At 39.9% G+C, this 20,554-nt stretch overlaps 1 protein-coding gene across 6 annotated transcripts in view; it reads left to right on the forward strand.

The window, feature by feature from the left end:
- The window catches only part of LOC132138731 (multiple C2 and transmembrane domain-containing protein 1-like), a 145,588-nt gene that overhangs the window by 40,539 nt on the left and 84,495 nt on the right, over positions 1-20,554 (forward strand). For all 6 annotated transcript variants that reach the window (XM_059547698.1, XM_059547700.1, XM_059547699.1 and 3 more), the window contains exon 2: positions 10,576-10,693. In XM_059547698.1, the coding sequence (XP_059403681.1) occupies positions 10,576-10,693 (118 nt within the window). The remainder of the gene's footprint in view (positions 1-10,575; positions 10,694-20,554) is intronic.

Below are 20,554 nucleotides of genomic sequence, written 5' to 3' on the forward strand. Positions count from 1 at the left end.
CATCTGTATATCATCATAAACGCAGCCGTTTTTGTCTTACGTGAACAGATTCATAAACAGATGAGAAAGAAAACACATGTGCAGTATTTTTGATTAAAGAGACAACAGCCTGATAAACACGCTGCCTGTCATTAATGTTAATCAAAGAACAAAAGTAAATCATTCACTGATCTTGACTGAATATATTTAATAACTTTACTTGATTAATCTTTATTCTATTTATAAAACAAAAACTATGCAATGTTTTTAAACTTTTAATTAGTTTCTGTACCTGAAATTTTTTGTTGTTGTATGTATTTATTTATGATATTGCTAATTGATTTGTTTGTTCCTATCTTATTACTGACTGTTTACTTGTCTTTAACACTTTAATATTTGAAATTTATATTAATCTAGTTGTTTTTGCTATGGTATTTTTTTAATCACAGGCAAAATTCCTCTTGCAGTGTTTTGTAGGCTGCTGATTTTTGCTCACGTTATTCAGCTGCAACAGAATGCTTTGTAAAAATGTTTGACATCTAAATGTTTGACTTAATTTATTTATATTGGATTTTTTTATCTTACTGGAATCGAAACTAGGAATCGATAAGCAGACAGAATCGGAATCTGAATCGATAAAATTCAAACGATACCCAACCCTAGTAAGAAATCTTATGAACATAGATAAAATAACTGCTGATAGTCAATCATATTTACAGTACAAACCTTGTCAGTGAACTATGAGGGCAAAAAAACAAAACCGAAACAAAATAATCGTTCATTAATCGTAATCGAGGTAAAATGTTCAATTAATCGAGGTTTTGATTTTAGGCCATAATCGTCCAGCCCTACTCCAAAGGGTCAAGTGTTTCTTTAGTTATAGCCAGTTGAAATTCTTTAATACAACCAATTCAGTCAATTCATTAAAAAAAAAAAAAACCTGTGAGGGAAATATGAAATATTTTTAATAAGAGATTTTAAGAGATTTTCTGCGCCTTGTAGTAAAATGCATGCTGTAAATGTGCTGCATCTGTGAGATGTTAATTATTTAATAACCTGAGTAAATACACATTTGCAATATATTTTGCATAAGCCTTTGAAATGTTAGATTTAATTGGCTCATATCCCTATCAGAGGACCTCTGTTTTGACAGTATCTGTACTGTATCCTAGTCTTAATAATATATTCTGCATTAAAAGCTTTTAAAAGCTAATAAAAACCTTTAAAGTCTGAACAGATTTGTGCTGTGCTGAAAATCTTTTATCTAATTTGGTGTTCCCAATCAAAAAAACAAACAAATAAATAAATAAATAAAATAAAACCTAGCCTTTTATATGTTGTTTAATGTGTCATTTATCACCAAATCTTAGATTTAATGTTTTTTTGTTAACTCGTTTTCTTTCTATAAGCACAGGCTTTGTATTTCTTTTTTGGAACTTTTTTGGTCATAGGCCTCGTAGATCTGAGCTTATGCATTCAGTATTTGAGTCAAAAAGCATTCTTTATGGATTTATATATTTTGTAATATTTTGAAATCTGTCAACTCTAATCAATATCTGCTCTGACTTTCAGTAAGTAGCATTGTCTTCTCCAGACTGCAAATTGTATCTGAAATGGAGTCAAAATTTGTGTAGTGTATTCTAGCCTTAAGATCAGAGACTTGTTTCAAAACATGAATCTGTCCTCAAAGTTTTTGTGATTTATCCACTTTCAGTGTGTAACTGACAGTCAGGAGACACTTCTGTTGTGTTTGTAGTCAGAATGGTAAAGGTAGTGAGATTACGATCAAGAGAAGAGAGATCATTACTCCTCAGAACCAAACCTTCAGGTCTTCTGAGAGAAACAACATTTCACACAGATTCATTCAGAGCATGACTCATGTGATTTATCACATAAACATTTCCTTTTTTGCCACAGGGATCAGCAAAAGGTTAAATAAATGTGGTAGTAAGTTACAAGTTGTCTTTTAGTCATCAGATGATATTGTTTTTTTTATCTGCAGCACATTTATGAAACAATACGGTTTTCAAGTGCATGTGGGTTTAATATTAGCCACATCATCAAACTACTTAACAGAATCTGACTCACTCAATTTCCGTGAGACTTTTTCTGTGAGGTAATTTCAGGATCTACTGTCCATTTAACTCTTGACATCATTTGTGTGAAATTTCTTTTGTCCACCAGCACGCTGGGTGCCACTTTGATTATCTGCTCTGTAATTGTAGCACTTCTCTGTTGGCAAATAAAGAAGCGTTACACAAGCAGCATGATAAAAGGCCTCGTGGATTCTCTTATGCTGTATGGAGCATATAAAACCCCACAGCGCCTCTGCTTCAGCCCAACCTGTCTCTGCCTGCATGGGTCTGACAGAAATAGCAGTTAATGGAACAAGCTCGTCGGCCCTGATGGGTTAAGGCTGAGTGGGTTGAGGGTGGATTAGAGCTTCCTGTAGCTCAGAATTCTGGGTAGGCGTTGGACTGGATTTGGCTCCAATGCTGCATGAAACATTCCCATATGTTCGTGATAATTACACAAAGACATCCTTGCAGAGCTTTGACACATTTTTTGTTGTGGCTGTTGATGTATTATACTGTATATACTGTATATGACATATTGTTTTGCAGCATGTGCAGGCATACATATGCATATTTAACGAGAACAAAGATACTCATCAGCCACAACACTAAAATCACTGAAAGGTGAAGTGAATAACATTGATTATATTCTTATATTAGAAATCAAGTGAACAGTCAGTTCTTGAATTTCATGTGTTGGAAGCAGGAAAAGATCTGAGTGACTTTTACAAGGACCAAATTGTGATGGCAAAACGACTGAGTCAGAGCAACAGCAAGTCTTGTGGGTGTTACCATTATGCAGTGGTTTGTACCTGCCAAAAGTGGTGCAAGGAAGAACAGCCACTGAACCAGTACCAGGGTCATGGGTGCTCAAGGCTCAGTGATGCACCTGATGAGCTAAAGCTTGCCCATCTGGTCCATTTACACAGGAGAGCGGCTGTAGCTCAAATTCCTGAAAAACGTAATGCTGGCTATGATTGAGTAGTTTCGGAACACACAGTTCATTGCAGTTTGCTGTGCACGGGCTGTGTAGCTACAAACCAGTCAGCAACAGTACCTACAGCAATGGAATAGAGCAATGGAGCCCAGTCCAGGCCAGCAGAGGTAGTGTTTTGCTCTGGGCCAGAGGTCTCCAAACCTGCTCCTGGAGAGCTACCATCCTGCAGAGTTCAGCTCCAGCCCCAATGAAATACTCCTACACCAGCTAATCAAGGTCTTCAGGGTTACTTGATATTTACAGACAGGTGTGCTGGAGCGGGGATGGAAGTGAAATCTGCAGGAAGGTACTGTAGCTCTCCAGGAGCGGGGTTGGTATACCAAATGTCAACTATACATCGGATTGGTTTCTTCTTTAAATTATAAAATAGTAAAAATATGAATGGTATTATAATGTTATACTAAAATTAAAATAATGGGAAAAACCCTTAAGATAACACGTAGAAAGAAAAAATGCATCTTAAGCTTGCAGAATGACATACCGTATTTTCAGGAATATAAGTCGCACTTTTTTTCATAGTTTGGCTGGTCCTGGGACTTATAGTCAGGTGCGACTTATTTATCAAAATTAATTTGACATGAACCAAGAGAAATGAACTAACAGAAAACATTACCGTCTACAGCCGCGAGAGGGCGCTCTATGCTGCTCAGTGCTCCTGTAGTCTACACTGAGCAGCATAGAGCGCCCTCTCGCAGCTGTAGACGGTAATGTTTTCTCTTGGTTCTTGGTTCTAAATAAATGCGACTTATATATGTTTTTTTCCTCGTCATGACGTATTTTTTGGACTGATGCGACTTATACTCAGGTGCGACTTATAGTCCGAAAAATACGGTAAGTGGACTTTGAACGATTAATTACCGCTTTGAATGATTATGTAATTGTGGCATCCATAATTGTAATCGCGATTAGAAATTCATATAATTGTGCAGCCCTAGTGTGTGTGTGTGTGTGTGTGTGTGTGTGAACGTAGTTATCCTGCAAATAATAAATTAAATTTTTCCCTGTGCTGAAAAAGTCTGAAACAAATTCAGTGGCTTTCAATATGATGGAGAGTGAAGCTTCAAAATGAAACCATAAACATGAATAATGTCGTTCATAAACCTAGGATGCATTGGAAAAAAAAAGCTGACTGGTTTCAGTGTTGTTTAGATTGATATACAGTGGATTTATCAGCAAGCCTTTGCTTCTCTGATGCACTTTTATTTATTCTTTTTTTAACTATAAAACGAAATTCTGCCATAATTTATTTTATATATATTTTTTATTATAATTTTTTATATTATTGTGTACTGGTTTTATCTACATTTTCATCTACACTGGTGTATCTACATTTTACATTTACATTTATTAATTTGGCAGATGCTTTTATCCGAAGTGACTTATAGCTGAGGAATACAACAAAAAATGTTATCATAAGATGGAAATAAACACGAGAAGTGCCCTTTACACAATGTTTCAGTCATCGTTCAAAATAGTAAAAATCTAGGACAGGAGGAGAAAAAGTGAAGGCATGGAATTTATTATTATTATTATTTGAGGCAGTTAGATGCTCACGGAAGATATGAGTTTTCAGTTGTTTCTTGAAGATTGTGAGGGATTTTGCTGTCCGGATGGAGTCAGGTCATTCCACCAACAGGAAACTGTGAAAGATAACGTCTTTGAGAGTAATCTAACATAATTAGATTTTTATATAGGCGATAGCTATAAATCTATAAAAAATGTGGTTAAACCCACTTTTTTTTGTTCAGTAATTTCTAATTCGTTTTAATACGTTTTCAAAGGCTTTGAATCTTGAGGTTGTGAATGACTGCCCTGCCTTTTTTTTTAATTTTAAATCTGAAATCATTGTCAGGGGGCATATCAGAAAACCACACTTGCGTATTCATTAGGATTATGATGGATGATACTGTTGAGAGCTGCATCATGTCTTTCTGTTGGGGGTCACTGACGGATAAGCTGAAATGATCAGTGACAGACAGGTCTCACCAGCTCTTAGAATCCATTAACCGAGGTGACACTGCATTGCTTTGAGACTTTATCTATCTCTGCAAAGTGAAAAGAAGTCTGCAAGGCATTCAAGGTAACACTTGGAGTCAACTGTTGAAAAGGCTCCTTGTTGGAAACAGATAGGTTTAAATCTTGTTTATGGAGTTAATTTTATAAAATCCTTCACTTTCTAGGGCAAGTTGTTCTGTTTTCCATATGAATGTTTAATAATAGTACCAGTCTTTTGACAGAAGAACTGCATACATTATGCATACTAACATTTGGTGATGTAATCCTGCTGAGGGAATCCTCTACAGTGAAAGCACTAGAGTAAAACACTCTTTACTGAACACTGAACTCTGAATTTCATTTATTGTTCACCTCTATGATATGCACAGTACATCTGCCAAAATCATACATGTATTAATTACATTTTAGGGATAATGAAAAGCCTACACAGAATGGTCTGGAAAAACGTGACTGGTTGGTGCTACAGTAATAACGAACAGTGAATATAATAGAAGAAGTAACAGATTGTGTCATTTTAAATGGTGGCATTTATTTAATTTCATTTAATATATTCATTTAATACTAATGGCCAGTAGGTTTTAGGTGTTCGTAAAGCTATAAACCCTAGGAAACTGCTCAGGCTAAGAAAAATGAATGGATGGACTATTGATAGCCCTGTGACCTTCACTGTTTGTATGGAAAATAGCTACAGCTATATAGGATCACGGGTCAGTTATACTAGGAATCCACGCCAGACATAGTAAACACATAATTTGATATGTTTGACTGTTATTGAATCTTCCCTACACAGTGGAAAATGAAAGAGCATGTTGTTGCTTTTCTTTTCTTTTTATAATTTTTATGAAAAGAATGTAATATGCATAACTGAGAATTTTATGTTTGAATTAGGGATGGGTACAGAGAACCGGTATTTTTTTGGACCGGTATGTAACTGGGTCGATACTGGAGTACCGAAAAGCTTCAGGACAAATGATACTGTTATCGATACATGTGTTGTTTTATCTCTGTATAGTTTGTGCTGCTGCTTGTCATTTCCCTTCACTGAAATATGTTTGCTCGACGTGTGTGTGATATCCAGCGCATGTGCTGTGTCTGTGTGTGTGTAGTCAGTCATCGCGGAAAGAGTGAAATGTTCGACAGTGTATATAACTAAGTGTGTTTAACGACTCGTTATAAAACTAAGCGACACCAGTGTCAGATGCAATATATGCAGTTGTGTAATAGTGAACGAAGGAGGCAACACAAGTAATATAATGAAACCTTTACTAACAAAACACAGCATATACCTCAAGCAATGGGCTGTATTAGGTCTCGGGGCTCTAGCTCCAGCTGCAACTAGCGAGACACATTCACATCTAATTTCAATTCAGCGGTAGAGTTACACTCACGAGACACTGGACTTATTTGCAATCACAAAAGTACATTATTTGCATGTGCTTTAAGGCCTTGCCGGTGATACGTTTTATTCGTGTGCTGTTCTAACATGTGCTTATACAGAGCGCATCCACCCGAAGCGTCCATACACTAAAATGCTGGTCAAACAGCACCTGATTATTTAGTTATATCAACAATCATCATAAGTGTTCCTGTAGCTCAAGCGGTAGAGCATTGCGTTAGCAAGCGCAAGGTTGGGGGTTCAACTCCCAGGGAATACATGTTAGGAAATGCATAAATTAAATTTAATTAATTTTGAATCATCTGATTGTGCTGATACTGTCAAAAACACACAAGGTTTACATATAAACACAGTTAATTATGTGTAAGGTGAAAGTAAATAGGTAAGTAAAATTTTGTCATCATTTACTCAGTCATGTTGTACCAGACATGTATTAATTTGTATTTATTCTTGTGCTGAACACAAAATAATATATTTTGAAGAATGTGGGTAAGCAAACAGTTTCTGGTCCCCACTGACTTTGATATTAGGGGAAAAAGCAATGAAAGTCACTGGGGACCAGCAACTGTTTAGTTTCCCACATTCTTCAAAATAACATGTACAACAGAAGAAGAAACTCATTCAGGTTTAAAACGACTTGAGAGTGAGTAAAAGATGACACATTTTTTTTTTTAATTTTATTTTTGTTGAACTACATAGTTCATAATACAGTAGCTAAAGTTGTAAAGTTAAAGCAGTAATAAAATAATTTTTTTTCATTTCATTTCTTTTTCAAATTTCAGTAATAAAATAACTTCAAATTTGAAAATATTTTTTTGCACCAACTATTATCGATAACAGTATCGATATGTATCAGTATCGGTAAGCTGTATCGGTATCGATAAAATGTAAATGATACCCATCCCTAGTTTAAATAGAGTTGCAAGTAAAGGAACAGTTAACCCCCAAATTCTTCACTTTATTCAGTCAGCTTCATGTGATTTTTGTTTTACTGTACAACATATAAGAAGACATTTAATAGGATGTACATGCTGCTCTTTTCCATACAATAAAAGAGAATGATGACCAGGGCCTGTTAAGTAAAATATAAAAAATTCCATATAAATGTGCCATGAAAGTAGCCCATATGACAAACACTATTAAAAGCCTTGTGTAGTCATTGAATAGCTTTGTGTGTTTTTTACATAATAAAATTTGCAATGTCATGATCTGTTACAGGACACACAAGAACCAGTACTGCTTTACTGATGTTTAACCTGCCGTGACACATCTTGATGCGCCATATTTGAATATGCAAATGTTAATCAGATTTGAGAGCTTTAGTAAATGAAAAGAGAAGAAAAGATTATCAGTGAAAATCTTTTTATTTTGAGGTCTATTCACACGTTATCATATGGCTTCAGAAAACTTTGGAATATAGCACATCCACTTTGGAGCTTGACAGCTGTGGTCATCACTCATTTTCATGTTTGCTTTTCCTTTGTGTTCTATAGAGGAAATAACATCATACAGGTTTGAGACAAAATGACCGTCAATAAATGATGATATTTCAGGTCTCTGTACACCTCCATTACTATAACCTACATCTGAAAGAAACCAATGCAAATGCAGTTTATCTCTTTCCACCTGCAGTGCGTGGAAATAAACAAATCTGTCCTCCGTAGTCAAATATCTTTTATTTTATGCTGCTGCTCCACTTATACACAATTCACTGCATGTGTCCAGATAACACTGCGATGAACTGCTGTACAATGAAAAATACCTCTGTGAAGAAGCACCTATTCTATCTATTCACATATTTTACATCAGTCATCAGTGTTATACATTCAGAGTGTGTGCTTCTCAAAAACAGTGTCCTTTTTACTTTCTGATTTTACCGTAATGACACTTCTGACCTCTCTCTTACCCACGCCATCTGTCCAGTGAAATATTGTCCATATACCTGTGGAATGGAATATCCTACATCCTGGTATTTATAAGCTCTTTATGTAAGGCTGAAACTTCATCACCATCATCACTTATTCATGAGAGACGCTTATTATGCAAAGCTCAGATCAGTTCCGCTAAATGCTTTCTGACCCTGAAGAGACATAAGCAAAAGGTAGGAAAAGGAGCTTTTGTTTACCTTTAAATATTTAGTCAGTTTTGTAGCTCTTCTTAACAGTTATTGAATAGTATTAATGACAATTAGTTTTGTGTACTGTACATAACAAACAATAGATGCAAGAGAAATCAATTTACAGCCTCTTAAACTGCAACAATAGTCTAGCAATATAAATATCAGTCAATTATGATAAAGTATGGTTTTATTACCACTGTAGAGTTTGTTCTGGCTTGTTCAGACAGCATTGCCAACACTCACCTATGCAGAGATTTCATTGATAGTTTCAGTTGATTTTGGATTATTGTCATATAAAGTCATTGTAAAATCAGAAAAAGGACACAGCTATGTCGCCTAATGTTTGCATTTAGGTAAGAGTGTTATGTTTATATGTTTCAGGTCAGAATATACTCTGGGGTGATAAGTAAAGATAAACTTTTAATGATGTTTGTCTCATTTCCTTAATCCTCCTGAAGCCAGCTATAGCTAGACGTAATGAGCAAATTAGAACTGAAATGAAATTTTCAAACACAAAAATAACAGGGACCTGAGGGCACAATTACTTTCCAAACTTCTTTGTCATTTTATAAGACTGAATAATAAACAGTGTTTGCTGAGTGACAGTGCCAGGATGCTGTTTTATTAAGATGAACTCCTCCTTATGAAGTGAAAAAAAAAAAAAATAAATTCCTTTTGGCAGCGAGTAGATGAATGTTTTTGTTTTTGCACTGATTCGAGTGAAGCATGCAGTAGGACTGGGTGAATTAGACATACTTTGTGTCTCTCCTTTTAATTTTGCTTTCCTGCTTATTGGCTAATTTACCACGTTACAAAGATTAGTACTGTGCACTAATATCTCCTTGAGTCATGTAAACATTAGCATACACCCCGCAGTACACTACGCTGCTTATTTTTTTATTACAAGAAACTGGTGACAGCACTTAAACAGACGTTTTCAAAGTTCTTTGTTCTTTTAATATAAAGGTGCAGATTCCATATGCCTGTGATATTGCAGGGTATGTATAGTGAAGACGGATAGAGGGAGACTGCCTAAGTGGTAAATACTGGAAACCGAGGAGCTTTAGATAAGTTCTTATTGAATAACAATCTAGCTCCATGTGTAATAAGGAAAAAAAAAACGGTGTAAATCAATCAGCTGCTAATGGTTAGCCCTATACACTCTACAGGAAATTAGCATTCTATCTTCTGTTGCAGTATAATTTGGTTTTAATTTTTCTCTTTGATACTTTGTCAAGGTCTGATGACCTGGTCAGAGGCAGAATAACTGTTAAATAGTCACCTTACATTACCGTATTTTCCGGACTATAAGTCACACTTTTTTTCATAGTTTGGCTGGTCCTGCAACTTATAGTCAGGTGCGACTTATTTATCAAAATTAATTTGACATGAACCAAGAAAAATGAACCAAGAGAAATGAACCAATAGAAAACATTACCGTCTACAGCCGCGAGAGGGCACTCTATGCTGCTCAGTGCTCCTGTAGTCTACACTGAAGACATAGAGTGCCCTCTCGTGGCTGGAGACGGTAATGTTTTCTGTTGGTTCTTGGTTTTAAATAAATGCGACTTATAGTCCAGTGCGACTTATAAATGTTTTTTTCCTCATCATGACATATCTTTGGATTGATGCGACTTATACTCAGGTGCGACTTATAGTCCGAAAAATACGGTACATCAACATCTCAAGGCTGTGAGGTCTGGATTTGAGATTGTAGAGGCAGAAAGATTATGTAACTGTGAGGGAAGAGTGAAATGCAAATGTCATTTTTTTCTCTCTGTTGCTTACAGCCTCGAAGTAGAGCAATTACTATTCTACTGAGCTGCGCTATATTGGTGGGAGAAGCTGATGTACCAACACTTCATTTTTTAAGTCTTAATAACATTAATCAATAAACTGGAATGGATATAGATTCCTTGTATGTGCTTGAGATCTTTGTGCAGTGTGCATTTAGGCCTGTTTGACCACCTCACTGTTTTTTCTCCTCCTGTAGGGCATCAATATTGTGGAGCCAAGTAATGAAGAACTTCCTCCCCCGTCAAAGCCAGGAATGTATCAGTTGGACATTGTGTTGAAGAAGGGCAATAATCTGGCCATCAGGGACAGGGGAGGTATGTGCCCTCTTCTGCGTTATAATGAGCAGTGCTGTAAAAACGCATCTATCTCTGGCTCAGCGTCAGCCAGCGATTACAGATCTGAATTTAGCAGCTGATGATATGACTCGCTGAACGCACTCACGCCGTTGTGATTGTATTATTATTAATAAAATCCTAATCGGCTATTTTTTTGTCTTTTGGAAGCTGCATTCAACTCGGTTCCCTTCTGTTATAAGTCACACGTACAACAAACTAATGTCACAGTGGTATCGTGTATTGTAATCGAATGTAGCCCAAGTTATTACCTGTTGAACAGTAGACAGCACACGCGGTGTTCATCTAATAAAGATCTTCATCGCTAGCAAATAGCCTTTGCAGATTTGCTTTCAATTCAATGCAGTTCCATAGCCACGTTTTCAATGCTGGTGATGTTCTTAAACATTACAACTCTGAGTGAACCACTTCAGACGCTCAGCGCACGCGGCAGGGAAATGAACGAATCATTTAAAGTGATTCATGAACCTATTCACTCGTTTGCCAATTGGTTTGATCAAGCCTTTGAACAGAATTGACTCAAAAGAATGAATCATTCGCGAATGAGCATCGCTCATTTTATCCAGGGAAAAGTAGACGGTGCGTTTGGAATAAACTGAAGCATTTATAACATTTATTGCATTAAGATAAAGTAACGAGAGGAGCGTCGCCCACAGTAACGTAGTAAAAGTACAGATTTTTTCCAAAAAATTTACTCAAGTAAGAGTAAAAGTACCCATCTTTAAATATACTCAAAAAAGTATTAGTTACCCAAAAAATTTACTGAAGTAAATGTAACGAAGTAAATGTAACTCGTTACTACCCACCTCTGATCTCAGCAGGCAACAGCAGAGCCTTGAGCTCCAAGAGGGTCTGGCTGCAGACTTGCACTTGCACTCTCAGACTTGCATTCTCAGACTTGCACTCTCAGACACTTGCACTTCCGCTAGTGACATCACTTGCAGTCTTTATTTATTTATTTTTTTTAACTTTTTGTTTGAATTTCCCAACATTTTATAACAGTAGCCAGGTGGCGAAGACAAGAAAAAAATAACCTAAATTACAATGTCACTTGCAATTTCTACTTGCATTCTCTGCTACCTGCGAGACTTGCAATCGACACAAATCGTGCATGTTGCCAATGGAGACAAGAAGCTGTGGTGGTGAATAAACGCAACGCACAAAGTTTCGCGTTAAGCATTTTTCCGTATAGAATAAATTGTCTACAACTCGTTTACATCACTGTCCATTAAGCTACATTATGTGTTTTATTTATATTGATTTTCTATAGGAGGAATACGTTTAATGTACAATTTAACGCACTGCATTCTGTACTCGTCTGCTTGCCTGTACGGAGCTGATCCTTTTAAAATCACTTAATGCATTTCATAATGCACGTTCATATTTGCTGGTCTGTATATACGTTGAGTAAACAAGACATATAGGCTAGGCCTACTGAATTGTCTTTATCATCTTAGTCTGTTATTAGGCCACATTAAGCGTTCGCATTGTGTTCATAGCCATCTGCTTGCCTTGTAGTACATTAAATAATAACTATATATCGAATTTGGTATTTTAATTGAACTTAACGTATCCTTATACATTATGCCATATTAAGTGTTTGTTTTTTCTACAGGAGGAAAATGCTTAACGAAAGACTTTGTGCATTGCGTTCATATTCGGCTGTTCTGTGGCCACGGATTTGCCGGTCTTGTCTTTTTCTTGCAGGACCCTGTACATTATAGTAGGCCTACTAATTTAGTTTTAATCATTTAATCACCACCACAGCGTCTTGTCTCCATTGGCAACACGCACGATTTGTGTTGATTCCAAGTGACGTCACAGGTAGCGGAGAGTGCAAGTGGCGATTACAAGTGACATTGTAATTTAGTTTCTTTTTTCTTGTCTTCACCACCTGGCTACTGTTGTAAAATGTTGAGAGATTCAAACAAAAAGTTATAAATAAATAGAACAAAATAAAATAAAAAATAAAGACTGCAAGTGACGTCGCTAGTGGAAGCACAAGTGTCTGAGAGTGCAAGTAGCGATTGCAAGTGACATTGTAATTTAGTTTCTTTTTTCTTGTCTTCACCACCTGGCTACTGTTGTAAAATGTTGAAAGATTCAAACAAAAAGTTATCAATAAATAGAACAAAATAAAAAAAATAAAGACTGGAGTGACGTCGCTAGCGGAAGCACAAGTGTCTGAGAGTGCAAGTCTGAGAGTGCAAGTGCAAGTCTGCAGCCAGACCCTTCTCTTGAGCTCACCAGAGGATGACTCTACATTCCTGCCCAGTACTCTAGACCTGCTCTGGTGTCATGTGAGAGGATGGGCATTAGCACTTTTGATTGGCAGAGGGACAGGCTGGAGCAATAATGGTCTCATTAGGGGCTGATGGATGGTGCAGCAGGTCTATTCATACACCCTCTCTCTCTCTTTTTTTACTCACCCAAAAAGAGACACATGCTAAAATAATGAGCAAAGACCTCAGCAGCTCACCTGCCCTCGAGACTCAAGATTCTGCTCTGTGTGAGTCATAGTCAGCCATACGCTCTCTTGAGAGAAATCCTGATTAATCTCATGATTTCCAACAATAATAGAATGATTCCTCCATGTATTGTTTGAAATTTGAATAGCTAAAATTATGCTTGGTGTATATTTAGCAAGTTTTGCTTTCAAACACAAACATTTTTCTTGTTTTATCTGGCTTCTGCATTGAATTGAATAAATTAGCATTCCAATGTTTATCATCGTCTCTATGATTAACTCTAGACACAGATGTGAAATTAGCATGTTTACTGAGCACCGAACCGGCACTCTCTACAAGTCGGTGACCACTGCTCCTTCCCATTTCCTCTGTGTGTATCCAGTTTAAATTAAACAGGATGCACTTTACTAAGGATTTCCACATGCTCTGTGGTTTTTGCAGCTTTCTGCTCAACCACGGGCCACAGAAATGCATGCATGCACCAATAATGATCACAATACATTTAATTATTTTCTTATACCGGATGTCCTGCATGGTTAATTTACACAGATAATATACAGTAGCTATTATTACAATGTGACCCTGACAGATCATGGTAATGCTAATGCTGCTAAAGTTATTGTTGATTATATACAAGCCACAGCTCACCAGTAGTTCAAACAGACTTACACATTTGTAACAAAAGAGTTAGATAACAAATTAAATCTTATTGTGAAGTGTTACTAGGAAATATTTAAATACTAGTAAATATTCAAGAATTGGCAGTACTAACCAGTTTTATTTATTTATTTATTTTTGTGTGCAGAAAGTGTGAAAGTACTATACTAGAATGAGATATTAGCACTATAAACTACCTTACAGAAGTTTGGGGTCAGTAATATTTGTTTTTTGAAAGCTGTGTTTAGTTGTATTCATTGTAACATTGTGAAATGTTATTACAATTTAAAAGAGCTGCTTTGTGTTTTAATGTAATGTAAAATTTTTGAATGACTCAATGGAGAAATACACTTTTTAGAGACAGGTAGTGTAGTTATACCGTCTGCATTATGAGACATTCCTCTCATTTCACTTTCAGAAAGAAACTGAGAACAGCATGAGTGAAACAGCGGCAGCAGTGATGAATGAGAGTGTTGAGTCTGTTCTTGAGTCTGTTAGGTTTTCTTTTAGGTTGCAGATTCTCTGTTCTGCTTGTTTTAACCTTGAGTTACGGATGTTTTTGTGTGTTTGTTAGGATGGTGTGGACAGCTTGGCAGAAACTGATCCAGGATTATAACATCAGTGATGTTTCCTGTTGTCTTTCTATGGCATTGAAATCCATCTGTCAGCATATGTTAATGATCTGATGGTGTGTATGCATGGTGGAAGTGAACAACATGCAAAGTGCCTCTAGTTTTTACAGGTTTTTACAGTCCAGCAGATCAATTATTGCAGAATTGTAAATGCAATGTGTGAGATTAATCAGAAAATGTCCACTCCTGCTGAGTGATGGGTACTGGTATTACAGAATGAGACTCTGAAGTTGCATCTACAGCGTTAGTGGATTTGTCTCGTGTTTGCAGTATTAGATGTAGTGTGTTGAGCTAATGAGAAATGGGTTGATTTTATGAAACCACACACGCACACTCCTTCCTGTTATTAGTGTTATTGCTCATTATATTGCAACGTTTCGTGACTTAACATTTGCATTTTCTGTTATGGTAGTTTGCCTGTCTCTAAACACACACACACACACACACACACACACACACACACACACACACACAAACACACACACACACACACTCTCAAATCATTGCATTTATTACTTCTTCGTATGGACATAATCTAACAAACAAACACAGAAACAAATCTGTTTGTCACCAATTTGCTAAACTGCTTGGTTTTAATATGAGCTATTTTAATGTAACGAAGCAAAATGCACCTACAGGAATTAAGGGACTGCATTATGCTGTCAGTTAACTTTATGTGGACTATTCCTTTAAATGATTCATTGTCACTCTCATGTCATCAAAACCCAAATGGTGCCTTCAAGCTACAAATAGAAGAACAACAAACATAAAAAAGCTAAAAAAATAGTTCATACAAGTTACAACTTGTGAGTTTCTGCAGGTTTGTGTGAGGATAATTGTTTTTTACAGACATTTTGTTCATTATTTGCTCATAATCTTGTTCTCTAACCATAGCCCATATCATATAGAAATGCACTGTGGCATGCTTGACATCCATTGCTCTAAATTGCATTAGTTGTCACATTTTGTCCTAACCACTAGTTTTAAATACGAATTGTGTGAAAAATTATAGCTACAGAAGGGAAGAAAATAGGAAAAGTATATGTTTATATACAGTACTGTTCGAGCATTTGGGTTTAGTAAGATTTTTTTTTTAAGAAATGTATATTTTAAAATATGTTAAAATAGAAAACATTTATTTTAAATTGTAATGATATTTCACAATATTACTGTTATTACTGTATTTTTTTATCAAATATGAGGGACCTCAGTGAGCATATGAAACTTCTATCAAAAACATTAAAGAAAATCTCACTTACCTCACTTTTGAATGGCAGACTATATTTTAGATTTTTTGTCAAGAGTTCATATCTATACTTTTGTTGTCAAGTATAGATATGCAGCATTAGGTCTGCATTAAAGCGTGTGGACTGAATTCACAGCTGCATGCTGTGCTGTAGCTGTGTTCACAAACTCACACAAACATACAAACTTGAGCAGGAGAGCACCAGACTAGAAACTGCTGCAGTCATCAATCCATTGCTGTCGTGGGGCATGCTGGATAATGGAGTGTGCTAGATATGTGTGGGGAATTGACCACATCTCTCTTCTGTTTCTACTGTGTTTGCTATTGAAAGGCTTCTTTTCATCAGCACTGTCTTAAATTTCCAGACACCTGACAGCCAATCTGAATCCAGCCTGTGGACCATCTCGTATTTTAGAGAAAGAAAATGGAAAAATACATATCTCACATAAAACCTCAAACTTTTTTATTATAAGAGTTTTACACTTCAGATCTCTTATGTATATCTCTTTTTGGGGGCTCAGTGCATTTGTTTGTAATAAAAGGCTTGGGTAGAGTTTAGCTCTTGTTCCTCTAAAGAAAAAAAAAAATCATAAACTACACAGAGGCAGGAGTTTAACAACAAAGTATTTTATGGATAAAATTACTCAGTATGACAGAATATATTAAGGATATAACTCCATAAAGCCTACTGTATCATATTTAATACACAAATTTCTAAGGCCTCTAATTTAACATGATTTGCTAAAAAACGTACTCGGTTACTAAACGTAACCTCGGTTCTCTCTAGAAGAGCGAACGAGTACTGCGTTTTAGCGAAGACGCTACAGGAAAAGTCTATCCTACATATATCCTGCAAGGAGATCCCAGTAGACCACGCCCACGACGAGGCGACGCCTCTTGTGGAGTGTGCTCTGATGCCCAACGGGCACTGAAGGCCCCTGGAAGCGTAAGCTAACGCTATGGCGTCAACTATCCATCTGGTTAGAGTCTGTCTCGAAACAGCCATTCCCTTGGAACGTCCACCGAACGAGACAAACAGCTGCTCCGTCTGCCGAAAGGCAGCAGAGCGAGACACATAGGCTCTTAAAACCCTGACAGGGCAAAGAAGACTCGAGTCTCCATCCTCCCCTGACACCGGCAGGGCAGACAGGGCAATAACCTGAGCCCGAAATGGTGTGTTAAGGGATTTCGGCACATAACCGTGCCTAGGTTTGAGTATGACCCTTGAGTCATTGGGCCCAAACTCCAAGCACGACTGGCTCACCGAGAGCGCGTGCAAATCACCCACACGCTTCACAGAAGCGAGAGCCAACAAGAATACTGTCTTGAACGACAGATGCTGAAGGCTAACCGATTGGATAGGCTCAAAAGGGGGACCCTTCAAGGCCTCCAAAACCGCCGCGAGGTCCCACATAGGGATTGACGGAGGTCTGGGAGGATTCAGCCTCCTAGCTCCTCTGAGGAACCGGATGACTAGATCGTTCCTTCCTATTGACTGACCGGACGTCGTTTCAGAAAACGCCGCGATGGCCGCCACATAAACTTTGAGCATGGATGGGGCTCTGCCCTTATCCAACAGCTCCTGTAGGAAGGAGAGGACCTCCGTCACCTCACAACTAAGGGGTGAATAACCTCGAGCTGTGCACCAGCTGGAGAACACCGACCACTTCGAGGCATACAGACGTCGTGTCGACGGAGCTCTAGCCTGAGTGATGGTATTTAGCACTCCCACTGCGAGATCAGCGGATAACCGTTGAGCGCCCCCACATATAGAGGGACCACAACTCCAGTTGAGGGTGCCAAATCGAGCCCCTGGCCTGCGAGAGGAGGTCCCTCCTCAACGGTACCGGCCACAGGGCGACATCTGCTAACTGCATCAAATCTGGGAACCATGTTTGGTTCTTCCAAAGAGGTGCTACAAGCAGTATTGAACATCTCGTTTCTCTCACCCGTTCTATCACCTGCGGAAGTAGGGAGACGGGAGGGAACGCATAAAGCGGGCAGCATGGCCATCTCTGTGACAGCGCGCTTTAGTTCTTGGAAAAGAACGCGGGGCAATGAGCGTTTTCGTGGGACGCAAAGAGGTCCACCTCCGCCATGCCAAATCTCTCCCACAACAGCCGGACTGTTTGCGGGTGTAGAGACCATTCGCCCGTAGGAACATTGCCTCTGGACAGCCTGTCTGGACCCAGATTCTGCAGTCCAGGCACATGCACTGCTCTCAGCGAGCGCACGTTGCGCTGAGCCCAAACCAGGAGGCGTTCCGTCAGCCTGCACAGGTTTCGGGACCCGAGACCGCCCTGGCTATTTATGTAGGACACCACGGACATGTTGTCCGCACGGACTACAACGTGGTGATCCTTGATATGGGGACAAAAGCGCGTCAGCGCGTTCTCCACTGCCAGCATTTCCAGGCAGTTGATATGATGGAGCTTTTCCCGTTCTGACCATAGGCCAAAGGACGGTCTGCCTTCGAGCAGCGCTCCCCATCCCGAAGTGGAGGCGTCCGTCGACATCATTTTCACACTCGGGGAAGTCCCCAGGCTTACACCTGATCGGTACCAGCCGTTCGCTGTCCAAGGTGCTAGAGCCGCAACACAGCTCTGATCGACCTTGAAATGCAGCCGGCCAGACGCCCACGCTCTGCGCGGCACCCGAGCCTTCAGCAAGAACAGCCGCAGAACCGGAGATGCTGAGGCCATGAGACCCAGCATCTTTTGACAGTGTTTGAGCGACACGGTTGCGCCGCAGCGGAAAGAACTCGCTGCGCGCTGAATGCCCATCGCGCGCTGTGGTGACAGCCGCGCCGTCATGGAACACGAGTTCAGAACTATACCCAGAAACAGGATCGTCTGACTGGGGTTCAGCGAACTCTTCGTCCAATTGACACTGAGGCCGAGCTTCTCGAGGTGATCGAGTAAAACGGCCCTGTGGTCCACGAACTCCGCTCGTGATCGGGCCAGAACCAGCCAGTCGTCCAAATAATTCAGCACTCGTATGCCTCTGAGTCTGAGAGCAGCGTGCGCTGCATCCATGCACCTCGTAAACGTACGAGGAGCCACGGAGGACTGTAAACTGGTATGCCTGGCCCTCGAAGGCGAATCTCAAATATCGCCTGTGGTTTGACGCTATCTGTATTTGAAAATCCCTCAGATCTATTGACATGAACCAGTCCCCTCTGCGAATCTGCGCGAGGAGTTTCCTGGTCGTAAGCATTTTGAAACTGCGTTTCATCAATGCCTTGTTCAGCTGTCTTATATCCAGTATGGGCCTGAGACCCCCGTCTCTCTTGGGCACCAGAAAGTATCTGCTGTACAGCCCCCCCCCCCTCGCTTTGAGCTTGAGACACAGGCTCTACAGCCCCTTTGCTCAACAGTTTTGATATTTCGGCCCGAAGTATGTGTGCTACTTCTGTTTTGACCGTAGTTTCGACGCGCGCTGAAAAGCGCGGAGGGCGTCAAAAAAACTGTAGCGAGTAGCCTCTCCTTATAATGCCTAGCACCCAATCCGAAACCCCTGGAAGCGCTGACCATGCATCTGCATGAATGGCTAAGTGCTGGATGCGAAGCGCGCTCTGTTGACCGGGCAACGGCGGCGCTCGGGTGTGCTGCGCATTTGAGGCGGGGAGTGCGCTGATCACAGCGGGCAGATCGCTCCTCCTCGACCCCGTCCCAGCGCTTAACCGACTGGGGGAAGGCTGAGCAGGTCCCGTGGGACTCGATATGTCTGCGAGTAACTGTGGGCTGCATATGTGCACATTTACCACTTTCAACTCACTGTCTGCCTGTGCAGAGCGTACGTGCACGGGCCTCGTTTTTACAGAAGCCACGCGCCGTATGTGACATAGTGTATGTGGGCACTGGGGAGTGGGCACGTTTACTATGCGGCGCGCTCGACCGATCTGTGTCGATCTTATGTGCGCGAGCTCTGTGTGCAGGGCTGTGCTTACATGTGGAGATGGGCACTGAGGAGTGGGCATCGTCACTGCATTTATAGCACCATCGGCCGTGGCCGGACGAGCGTGCACGGGTTTTGTTTTTTTACAGAAACCACATGACGCGTGTGACATAGTAATTGTGGGCACTGAGGGGTGGGCACGCTTACTATGCAGTGTGCGCGATCGACTTGAGTCGCTTTTATGGGCGCAGGCCCTGTGTGCAGGGCTGTGCTTACATGTGGAGATGGGCACTGAGGAGTGGGTATCGTCACTACATTTATAGCACCATCGGCCGTGGCCGGACGAACGTGCACGGGTTTCGTTTTTACAGAAACCACATGACGCGTGTGACATAGTGATTGTGGGCACTGAGCAGTGGGCATCGTCACTACATTTATAGCACCATCGGCTGGTAGAGCGAGAACGGGGGTCTTGAGCTGCGTTGCTGAAGCTGTTGTGATAACGGCTTTTGTGTGCAGGCAAGCGGGCAACTGTGCAGGCTTGCGCATTGCAGAAAACGCTGAGACAGTCACAATTCTTGGAACTGAAACAGCGGCGCGCTTGGGTGAGAGCTCGGCCACAGCGGAACTCGTACACCTGCGCTTCGATGAAGCAGCCATCGTTAGTAGTGCCGACGCAGCGTCACACAGTAGGCTTTAGATGGCAACACCGCTTTTGCCGCCGTCCAGCAGAGGGCAGACAAAGGTGCGTCGCTATCGCCTGTTCCAACGGCGGAAGTGAGTGGTAGTTCCTGTTTTTAGCATCATCAGTGTGGAGAATGCTAGTGAGACAGACGAACGAGTTCGCGCTGAATATGGAGCGTTCCAAGCCTTCGCCACCTCTTCGTGAAGCTCAGGAAGAAATGAGGCGGGCTTTGAGAAG

This window comes from Carassius carassius, chromosome 4 (assembly GCF_963082965.1).
Source record: "Carassius carassius chromosome 4, fCarCar2.1, whole genome shotgun sequence".
Taxonomy (NCBI): domain Eukaryota; kingdom Metazoa; phylum Chordata; class Actinopteri; order Cypriniformes; family Cyprinidae; genus Carassius; species Carassius carassius.